The following is a 10,674-nucleotide window of genomic DNA, read 5'->3' as shown; positions in this document are numbered from 1 at the left end:
GGACAGGGGACTGGCAGCTGCAACTGGCTTGGAGGCCCGATTTGGGGAGTGGGCTGCCCGAGGCCCACGCTCTGCAGGCTCCAGTTCCTTCAGCTAGCTCATCTCTGAATGCTGTTTGACCACAGACAGGGGATGGAAGGATTTCCCTGGGGAGGGGATTGGAAGGGGCAGTGGGGCTGGGAGGACAGCCTTACTAAGAACTCCCACTGCATAGGGGTTAAGCTTCATGGATGCCTAGTGTAGCCTCCCTGGCTTTTCATCCATCCGTGGGTGCCATCAGGCAAGTATCTTAACCTCTCTGGGCTTTATTTACCTTATCTGTTAAACAGAGGTAACAGTCCCTGGCTCATAGGGCAGTGTAAAGAGTCAATGGGATAAACATGTGAGGGGCTAAGCAGCACCCGATGCCCGGTAAACAATCAATAATGATCAGTGTGGCTGTTAGCAAATTGTAGAAAGCATTCCCCTCGGTTTGAAGCAAGTGTGGGCAGCTGAGTTTGAAGTCAGTTGGCAGTTTGGATGAGGTGGCTCTGAGATACCCCTGGGCTGGAGGCCAGTGGCACACTGCCTGACTGGTGTGTAGGGAGGCCCACTGTGGTTGATGGTCGCCCCGGCCGCACTGTTTGAAATGAAGCATCATTTTAAGGAGTGGGGGTGTGGAGGATGTCGGGAAGCTGGGGAAGGAGATGCTGGATCCACAGAACTCTTTTTGCTTCCACCCAGCTGGGCTCGGTGGCTGGACACTGGTGGGGCCATCTTTGGGAACGTCCCATCTTCACGTGGGGCACGTCCCAGATCAGTCCGAGACCCTGAGGCCTCCTTGCTGCCCTCTTGCCACAGAGCTCTTCATTGGCTCTGGCCTCCCAGAACCCAAGCCCCAAAGACTTCAGTTCACTGAGGGGTGAAAAAAGCCTTAGACTTGGAACCAGACCTTCAACCTCAGGGGAGCTACCAGGCCTCAGTTTCCCTGGCTGCAAAACAGGCGGGTTACTACCTCTGTGGGCTAGTGGAGGATTAGAAGACAAATGTTATAAGGACATTTGTGGATGGCAAAGTAATCTACAATACCCACAATGAAAGTATTAGTCTATGGATTCAAAACCCACCTCACCCGCTAACACACGGTTTTCCCAGTCTGACTCCCCTCCCAGTCCTGGTCCCAGGAGAGCTGAGCCATCAGTAGCAGGGGGCTAGAGAAGGAGGCCTGGAGGTGAAGCTGAGGACCTCTGGGCAGGGGCTGTGCTGTCACACTAAGGGACGGGGAGGGGGTGGCCTGAACTGGAAAAACAGTGGGGTTTTGCCTCCACTGCTGTTCTGTGCCCATGAGGGAGGATGTCAAGGAGAAATGGGCTTAGGTGGGGGTAGCATTAGGGGACCGCAGCCTTTGGGCATGGTGTGGAGAGAAATTCTTCTAGGCATGAGGTCTTTCGGGTCTTGGAGGGCCTCCAGTGACCCTCCCCCACCACTGCAGCTTGGAGGGCCCCCAGTAGCTCCCCCAACTCTGTGTAGTCGCATGTGTGTTTTTTGGCTCATCACACCCTACTCACTCCCACAGGGGCCTCGCCACCCCAAGCTGCACCAGAGCGGAATGGCCCAGATGCCCCGTCTCAGGGATGCGTTCTCTGCGCTGAAGCCCAGAGCGCACGTCTGCCACGGGAGACAGAACTCTGGGCCTCTGGGCTGCAGGTTCTGAGGCTCAGATGTTTCTGGCTGTGCCCTGAAGCAGCCCCTCCACCCTCAGAATGGGAGGGGAGCCCCAGGCTCCATCTGCCTGCCCAGGGATTCCGCCTCCAGCTTCTCAGATGACCCCCAGACTTGTCTTAGAGCTGTCCTCTTGGTGGCCTTCCAGAGCCAGAGACTCTGAGCTTTGTATTTTTTGGGGTACCGGGGGTCCCCCCTGGGGTGGCTGCTCATCTCCCTCTCACCCAAGGCCTAGCACAGTGCTAAGCACACAGTAGGTGCCCAGAAGGTGCCTGGCAGTGAGAGCTGCCAGGAAGCCCACGCAGGAAAGCGAGGTGCGGCCAGGCTGTGCTTACGCACACTTCCTGGTCTGTACCATCCCTTCCCTGTCTCCCCCCTACCCCCACCCTCTCAGCTCCTCCACCCCTGGGGTGCGCCCCCCATCCCATCCCCACCGGCATTGTCTCGGGAAAGCCTTGCCTTCTCATGTCTCTGCCTTCACTGGGTGAGAGGCAGATTTGGGAAAGCCGTCTCTGTTGTGGCCATTAGAGACTCAGGTCACTTCTGGTCTCTCCAGGCAGCCAGGACCCTTTACTTGGCTTCTCTCCACTTCCCACAATACCCCCAAGTTGCTCTGGAAGCCTCCAGCCTGCCTCTGTCATGGTGCTCCCTGGGTCCTCCACCCCATCTCTACTTCAGGGCACAGAGCTTGGAGAATTGGCAGAGCAGAGTACCCCACAGGGCCTTCAAGGATATCCTTAGCTACCCCCGAGCCCAGGCCTTTCCCAGTGAAACCTGCCCTCCCTCAGCAGGTGCCGCGGGGCTCCTGGCACTGCGTTGACTTTGTCTGTTCCTGGTGTCCTGACGCTGCAAGCTCTTGTGTGCGCCTGGGTGCACAAGTGCACATGTGCATACATACGCCCCACCCATGGGCTCTCCTCCCTGGTTAGAGAGACCCAGAGACAAGGCCCGGGCTTCAGTGGGGCCCTGTGTCGAGTTCTGGTGTTCCACCCACACCCTCTGCCCCTCCAATGCAGCACACACTGGCTTCCACCCACCTGCGCGTTTCTGTGCCTAAGAACTCGCTCTGGCCCTCTGTAGCCTGATGTGGGAATGCAGAAGAGTTCATGTCCCCCTGGGAGCAGCCCTCAACCCACAGCTGATGGGAGATGGTGGATAAATACCCCAGCTCCCTCACCTGTTGGGTGGGATGAGGGAGGGCTTCCCCAGCGGAAGGGAGCTCCAGGCACCCGCAACAATGTTGGAATGTTGGTCCTGCCCCAGAGGCCACCCAGGGCTACAAGCTCCAGCTCAGAGTTGGGGGCACTGAAGCCAGCAGGCAGGGGAGCCCAAGAGCGTGCTGCCCACATCAGAGCGGCACTGGCCAGGGCTGGGACATACCTGTCTCTTGCTCACAGGCTACTGTGTCCCTCTCTAGCCTCCCCCCTTTCCCCTGCCTTCCTTGCCTGGCTTCACTCCCTGTTGCCCTCTCTGTACTCCCCTTCCCTCGAGTTTGCACAAGAAACCTCAGGGTCTCAGGGATGGTCTCTTGTGGTGCCCAAGCGGAGATAGCTGCATTTCTGGCCTGTCCGGTGGCCCAGCACCCTAATTCTGCTTCCCATTCCTCAGCTCAGCTCCTGCCCAGGGCTGGGACACACTCCTGTCTCCTTTGTTCCTTCCCCTGACCCATGGTGTCCCTCCTCTGCATCCTTAACCCTGGTCCTCCTCTCCCTCTACTTGACCTCCTCACAACAAGCTGTCCCTAACTAAGGGGGCCCTGGCCAGATCCACCTGTTCCTCGAAGCCCTCCCTTCTGCCCTCACCCCTCTCCTGGCCCTCAGGGGCTCTCCTGGCACCATCCTTGCCGGGGTGAGAGTGGGGTCAGGTTTCCCAGCAACACAACAGCCCCTGAAAGCTGGGAAATGGCTCCCACTTCTGTGAGACACCCTCTCCATCCAGCCCCCTGTGGAGTCCAGGCCTTCACAAATGCTGGTTGAAAAGATAAATATTATTATTTATACCAGCCACCCGCCTCACAGCCGATACCCTCATCTTCTAGTGCCCCCCAAAGCCCTGCTCTGGCTGTCCAGTCCCTCTGGACATGGGCAGGTCAGTGGGGGCTGTAGCCAGTCCACACCTAGAGTGTAAGCAGCATGTTGTCCCAAGAGCCACTTGGGCAGGAGCCTTCTCCTGGCTTGTTTAGCTAGTGGTCCTGCCCCAGAGGCCATCCGGGGCTACCAGCTCTGCCCCAGAGGCCAGGGCTGGGACACCCCTGGCTCTTGCTCACAGGCCACTCTGCCCCCTCCAGCACCCTCTTCTCACAAAAGAGGAAAAGGGGCAGGAGGTGACTGGTGTGGGGTGAGGGTACTGCCTGTGGTTAAGTGAGGGGAAGCTGGCCTGGCCTGCAGGGTAGTAAATGTTCAGGATGAAGGCAGCGAGGCAGGGCATTGCTGGTGGCAGTGCCACAGTGTCAATGAGGTTCTGGAGGCCTGGGGGGTGACTCTAGTGCTGTGGCCACACGTCTGACGATGACACCTGACTTCTGTCTCCAGGGTTCCTGAGCGAGGGCCCTTGGTTCCCAGTGGTGTCGGAAGGCATCACCGAGGTCCAGAGGCGTCATCGTGGTGAGTCAGAGGCTGTCACGAGTTGCCCATGATGCCCCGGGGCAGCAAACGGCCTCCCCACAGTTGCCGAGGGCAGCCCCAGGTCCCAGTGGGCTGGACTTCTTGTGCTCTGGGAGAAGACAGCCTTGGAGGGACGCGCGTGCTGCTGTGGGTGTCTAGCAGCCCATTTCCATTCATTTCCACGTCCCTTCTCCACGGAGGACTGGGCAGGGAAGCCAGAGGCCCCGGGACTGGCCCAGTCCTGTAGATGACTTTCCACTCATGAGCTACAGTCCTGCACAGCTGCAGGGGGAGAGTGGCCCCCCAGGCTGTCAGTGCCAGCTGCTCCTGGGGGAGTGGGCATGAGACCTAACAGGTCGCCTCCACAGGCAGGGTGGTCAGGGAGCCTGGCCATCATCCCCCCAGCCACAGCTCTTTGGGGGCTGCTCCATGACCTGCCAGCTCAGACTGCTGTGGACTGCTTGATGCTGTGAAAGCTGACACGGGTGGGGGAGGTGGGGATGGACATGGCGCGGGCCACTCGGGCACGGATCGAGTGCTTGTCCTGCCACCGGTGCCATCTCTTCCGGATGGCAGAGCGGACCTGTGGGCACAGGAAGGAGCACGACATCTGAGCCTGGGGCTCAGGACCCCCTCCCTCCCCTGGGTCGGCACGAGCAGCTGCGCAGGTAAGAGGCTGTGCAGGTCAGCTGAGTACACAGAAGTCCTCAGGAGGCGACGGCACTCACAGCCTTAACATGGCTGCTTTGCATATTTGCCAGAACAGATTTCTCAAGTGTCCTGGGGAAGGGGCACCCTTTTCTAACCCACACGAAGGCACCATATGGCCTTTGCCATCAAGGCTTCCTGCTCTCAACCCACACATATCCCCTGCCCAGGGCTCAGCCCTTCCTGGTTGTCACAGGCTCATCAAAGATACTGGAGCTCTGGCTTCCAGCCTGGTGCCAGCGGCCTCTGAGAGCAAAGGAGAGAGCTGTCACTGTGGGAGTGGACAGGTGGGAGGGGCCGGCCTGGGGCTCCCAGCAGCGTCCCCCTAGGGACCTAGGAGGAACAGGGAGGGAGAGAGCCAGCCCTGGGAGGGGAGGAGAAGGCTCTAGACCATCGCCAGCCCCAACAGGCCTTGCAGCCCTCAGCCCCGCCGCGGGGCCCCCAGGTCCTCACCTCACTGTTGAGGAAACAGTAGAACACAGACACAAAGAAGCCCTGGGGAGGAGAGAGGAGGCGTCAAAGGTCGGTCACAGGTGTTGCCCACCCAGCCTCTGGGCTGCCCCTTGCTTCTCCCTGGCCTCCTACCCTCCAGGCATCTGCTTGGGAGAATCCCCACCCAAGGAGGTGCCAGTGTGCCCCTCCAGGGCTGTACCTGGAAGGATTCCAGGAAGGAGTTGAAGTAGATGAAGACGACCCGGGAGACCTCATCCTCCCCGGGATTGACGAAGAACAGCATGTAGGTGATGCCCAGGAGGGGCAGCAGCACCAGAGTGGCTTTCACAGCCTTCCTGGGGTGGGGCAGGGGGGGAGGCTTGGAGTCACAGCCCACCCCAGGACTGGCTGCCCGCTGGCTCAGCAGAGGGCCAGGTCGGGGGAGGGAGTGGCAGGTCTCTGGCACGTGAGAGGCATGGGGAGCAGGGTTTCATCAGGAGGAGGCCTGGGGGAGGTGGTACCCAGTTACCTGTACTGAATGGTCTCAGACGTGGTGGATGCCCGGAGCTTGGTCATGAGGATGCGGACGATATTGAAAAGGAAGATGAAATTGATCTGCAATTTGAGTACACCAGCGGGCTGGAGTGTGCAAGAGGCTGGGGACCCAGGCTTCTCAGTTCTGGCCTCTCTGGCCTCAGTGCTCCTGCTGTTCTCCCTCCTCCTCAGGAGCAGCTGCACATCCCTGGCCCATGCCCCCTCCTTGGGTGACCCCCACCTCTAGGCAGAGGGGTCCTTTCTGTCCACGGTTGGCATTGATTGCCCCTCCCCACTGGGCCCTGTCTCCTGCCCCTACCCAGGTTCTTACCAGCAGGACCAGGATCATGGGGCCCTGGTAGATATAGTCGGTGTACACCCCAGGCCTTTTGCCAAACCAGCACCTAGAAGGCCACAGAGGAAAGGGGAGGAGTCATCATCTGCATCTGCCTCGGTGGCATGGGGAGGGACAGTGCTTGGCCAGGACAGGACTGGGGCTGGAAGCCAGGAGGTAGATGTCCCAATTCCAGCCCTGGCAGAAGGTCAAGTCACTTGATCCCACTGCCAAGCCTCAGTTGTCCCATCTGCAGAATGGACAGCATCCTCTGTGATGAGATGCAAAGTTGGAAGCAAGCATGGGGCAGGAGGCAGACAGTGGGAAAGACTGAGTGGCCGGGAACGGGCGTGGGCTCAATATGCAAGCTGCATCCTTGGCTCCTCCTCACGGTCCCCTGGCTGTGGCTGAGGCCCAGCATGTCCTCTGGGGGGCTGCTGGTGGGAGTGGCACCACACCTGTCACCCAGTGGGCACCCAGCAGTTCTCAATCTCAGCCCGAACCTGTCCAGTCGCAGCCCGAACGACCTTGAGAGGAACATCTGCACAGGTTCTACCTGCTGCAGGGGGTAATTGCTTTGCATTTTCCTGAGTGTCCCTCCAGCAAGCTCCAGGGAGGCCTGGGGAGTGGGTGGGGACCAGACAAACTGGAAGCCCTTATGTCCTCGTGGGTAAGAAGACCCCCAGTGGCTAGATCTCATAAGCCAGAAATTGAGATTTGTATACGAAACCTTTGGATTTTTTAAAGGTTGGCTACAAAATCGAGTTTCCAGAAAACACCCTGCCGGCCACACACAGCTTCTGTGGGCTGGGTCCAGTCCTTGAGCCTCTGGTCTGCAAGTTCGTTTCTGCTTTCTCACACCCAGATCCCCTCTGTTGCAGTGTTGAATTTTCACCACCAGGTGGGGCTTCAGAGCCGCTCAGACTCACTTTCTCCTTTAGCCCAAACAGTTTTTGTTTTGCTTTGTTTTTTGAGGCTTGTGGAGTCTCGCTCTGTTGCCCAGGCTGGAGAGCAGTGGCACGATCTTGGCTCACTGCAACTTCTGCCTCCTGGGTTCAAGAGAGTCTCTTGCCTCAGCCTTCCCAAGTAGCTGGCACTACAGGTGCGCACCACCACACCCAGCTAATTTTTGTAATTTTTTTTAGTAGATATGGGGTTTCACCATGTTGGCCAGACTGGTCTCAAACTCCTGACCTCAAGTGATCCGCCCGCCTCGGCCTCCCAAGGCCTCAGCTAGCCTGAGTCAGGAGGGAGTCAACCTCATAAACATGCAAGATAATCTTCCAGGCTCCTCCATCAGCCCAATGAAGCCATGCAGGCCCCCTCCCCTCCGTGGGGTGAGGAGAGGGCTTGTCACTGTGGTGGAGGCCACTTGGATGCCAGGCCAGTCAGATAGGTTCCTGGGAACACCTGTTTGGCAAACAAGGTCCTGGGGCTCCCCTGCCATCCACGTCCACCTTTTCTGCCCCCCTCTCTCTCAGTGGTTCTCAATCTTAGCTGCACATTAGAATCACCTGGGCAGTTTTCAAGAATTCTGGGTGCCAGGCCACACCCCAGACTAATTACACCTGACTCTCTGGCGGTGAAGCCTGGGCACTGGTACTTTTCGAAGCATCCCAGGTGATTCTAATGTGAGCCAAGGCTGAGCACCACTGCAGCAGAAATCAAGTTTCCAGGCACGACTGGAAACACCTGAGTCCGTTTCATAAGGAACCAAAGAACTTCAGAGCTGGAAGAAGCCTCTGGGATCATCTAGGTCCACTTCTGTTAAATTCACGGACTCTTCTATTAAGATGTCTTAATATTACGAGAACACATTTATACAGCATTTGCTCTATGTGCCAGGTCCGATTCTAAATGCTTAATATAGATGGACTGATATCACCCCACAGCAGCCCTTTGAGGCAGTATGTCCATTTTACAGATGAGGAAAGTGAGGCACGCTGCAGTAATCCGTCCAAGGTCACACAGCTATTTAATGATGGAGCCACGATTCTGAACCTGGGCAGTCTGGCTCCAGGCTGTTTCCTGTGTAAGCTCAAGGCAGATAAAGGAGGCTGGATCCTGCTTGTCCAGTCCCACCCAGGCAGAGCACAGGCAGGGACCCTCTGAATGAGTCCAACCCCCCAGATCCCTCCCTTTATAGATGCAGAAGCCATGGTCCTGAGGGGAAAGCCAGCATGGCCCAAGGCCCTTGGGAGTGTCACCAAGCTAGGCTGGGAGCCTAAACCTTGGGAGCAGGAAGGGAAAGGAGGTGACTTACTTCTCATTGTCGTAGTACAGCTTCCCAATGGCCCAGGCCACAATGATGGGGAAGGGCACACCTGGGGGAGAGATGGGCTGTCACAGAGCCCTCAGTGGGGGCTGGGGGATGTGGGCCTGGAGGACCCCAGTGCAGCCCAGGCTCCAGGCGGTCTAGGGTTACCCAGGGTGGATCTCAAACTCACACACCTCCTTCAAGGTGCTCCTGCTGCCCCCCACCCCCAAGAGGAGCAGAGGGCTATGGCGCACACCCCACTGCCCCAACCCGACCTCCATCCCTCAGGCCCCCCAGCCCTCTGGCCTGAGTCTGGGTGAGGAGACGGCAGCACGGTGGCTGCCACTGCCCAGGCTGGGGAGGTGGCTGCCCAGCTCACCCCAGCCGATGCAGATGAACATCCACTTGCGCAGCCGGTCGGTGGAGTAGGTGAGCACGATGGCTGTGTGCAGGTAGCAGCCCTCACCGAACATCCAGAAGAAGTTGGTCACATGGAAGTAGTTGTAGGCGGCGGTCACCAACCTGCACCAGCCCTGCCACCCCACCCCCAACCAAAGATGATGATGAGGGGCAGGGGCGGCACCAAACCCTGGCCCTGGGCCTCCCCCAGGCAGGACGGGGCACACCCTGGGATCCCACTCCTGTTCTGTGGGCTCCTCCTCTGCAGGGCAGGCCCACCTGGGCCCCTTCTCTGACGTGGGTTTGGCCTGACCTGCTCCCCGCTCCCCCGCCAGGACGCACCACGTTGCTCTGGTGGACCTCAGGGCTCATGGTTAGCTGCACCACGAACCAGGTGGCGTTGCGCAGGATGAAGGCGGAGATGAGGTTCCAGTGGATGATGTTTCGCAGGCACCGGATGCTCCTGGTGCAGCAGGGCAGGTGGATGATGGGAGCGACAGGAGAGAGAGGATAAGGGGCAGGCCACCCACATCACCCCAACCCTGATGTGTAGATGAGGAAACTGAGGCACAGGGTAGGGCTGACTGGCCAAGTCACACAGGGAAGTGACAGCAAGGCTCTCCTAATGCCCCATGGAGCCCTTCCTGCCTGCAACCCACCAAAACAAAAGCCCCAGGCTCTGCCTGGCACTCCATGGACCAGGGCAGCTGGCTTCCTGGGGATGCCTGCTTCCCCTGGGGGTGCCTTCCACTCCCTGCCATTCCAGGATGGACAGTCACAGGGGTCAGCCTTGCTCCCAGCCTCCAGCCCTGATGCTCGGCTCCTGATCCCAACCATCCCCATCCCTGGCTCTGCCACCTGCATCCTTGGCAGTAGTGCGGGGGCCCAGGTACTTTCGAACCTGAAATGGGGCACCACTCCATGGAGCCCCCACCTCCAGGGCTCCATCTGCCTGGTCACCCCAATGGGTGCAGCCCGTCCTGGGTGTGGGTGACATAAAACAAGCTTTGTCCCTCCCCACCATTCCAGCAGCTACTGGGGAGGGGGCAGAGCGGCTCTGCCAGAGGTTCCCGGAGACCTGAGACTCTCGGATAAGCCAGCCCCTGCCACCCTCTCCCAGCAACCCCCACCCCGACCTCGAGCTGCTCCTCTCACTTCTCCACCCTGCTCCTGCTCTAGGGCCCGGGGACAAGAGGACGAAGTGCTGGGGTCTTCTCACCTGAGCCGCAGGAAGAGGACAAAGGCCACCAGGAGGGCCACCAGGGAGATACAGTGGCCCAGGTAGTTGATGATGACTGCGACATGGTAGTGCACCTTGCTTTTTTTCTGGAGCAGGAGAGAGGGGCAGAGGTGAGCCTTCTGCACAGCCATGCCCTTGCGCCTGCTGGATGGGAGCCGCTCTATGAGGACATTGCCTGGGGGTGGCTGGGACGGAGCAGGTCATGATCTCAAGGGCCACTCCCCCTTCCTGAGTACCTGCTGTGGGTCAGGCCTCGCTGCAGAGCAATGCTGTCCAGTTTGAGGCTCTGTCTGTCCCTGAATCCCATGCTCTGTTCACTGCTCTGTGTTGTGTCTGAGTCTCCACATCACGTGGGATTCCCCACTCCACACGGACGCCCCCTCTGCACGCATAAGCGTGTGTGGCCGGCTCACAGGTGCGCCCTCACAGTCGCATCTGCCCATGCTGCCACCCGGTTGGAACACCA

General features: G+C 59.0%; 1 protein-coding gene across 6 annotated transcripts in view; it reads right to left on the bottom strand.

The window, feature by feature from the left end:
* Window positions 1–3,667: 3,667 nt before the first annotated feature.
* CRHR1 (corticotropin releasing hormone receptor 1) overlaps window positions 3,668–10,674 on the bottom strand; it is a 50,859-nt gene continuing 43,852 nt past the window's right edge. For 4 of the 6 annotated variants that reach the window (XM_025362103.1, XM_025362106.1, XM_025362107.1 and 1 more), the window contains 9 exons: window positions 10,188–10,294; window positions 9,311–9,431; window positions 8,949–9,102; window positions 8,576–8,636; window positions 6,310–6,382; window positions 5,974–6,059; window positions 5,665–5,800; window positions 5,466–5,507; window positions 3,668–4,887 (listed from right to left, as the gene is read on the bottom strand). In XM_025362103.1, coding sequence (XP_025217888.1) covers window positions 4,747–4,887; window positions 5,466–5,507; window positions 5,665–5,800; window positions 5,974–6,059; window positions 6,310–6,382; window positions 8,576–8,636; window positions 8,949–9,102; window positions 9,311–9,431; window positions 10,188–10,294 — 921 coding nt within the window. In that variant the 3' untranslated portion in view covers window positions 3,668–4,746. Of the gene's footprint in view, window positions 4,888–5,465; window positions 5,508–5,664; window positions 5,801–5,973; window positions 6,060–6,309; window positions 6,383–8,575; window positions 8,637–8,948; window positions 9,103–9,310; window positions 9,432–9,861; window positions 9,949–10,187; window positions 10,295–10,674 lie in introns of all 6 variants that reach the window. The other 2 variants (XM_025362102.1, XM_025362105.1) reach the window with 2 other exon arrangements.

The sequence above is a fragment of the Theropithecus gelada genome, chromosome 16 (genome assembly GCF_003255815.1).
Source record: "Theropithecus gelada isolate Dixy chromosome 16, Tgel_1.0, whole genome shotgun sequence".
Taxonomy (NCBI): Eukaryota; Metazoa; Chordata; class Mammalia; order Primates; family Cercopithecidae; genus Theropithecus; species Theropithecus gelada.
This window is presented reverse-complemented; position numbering and strand designations above follow the sequence as displayed.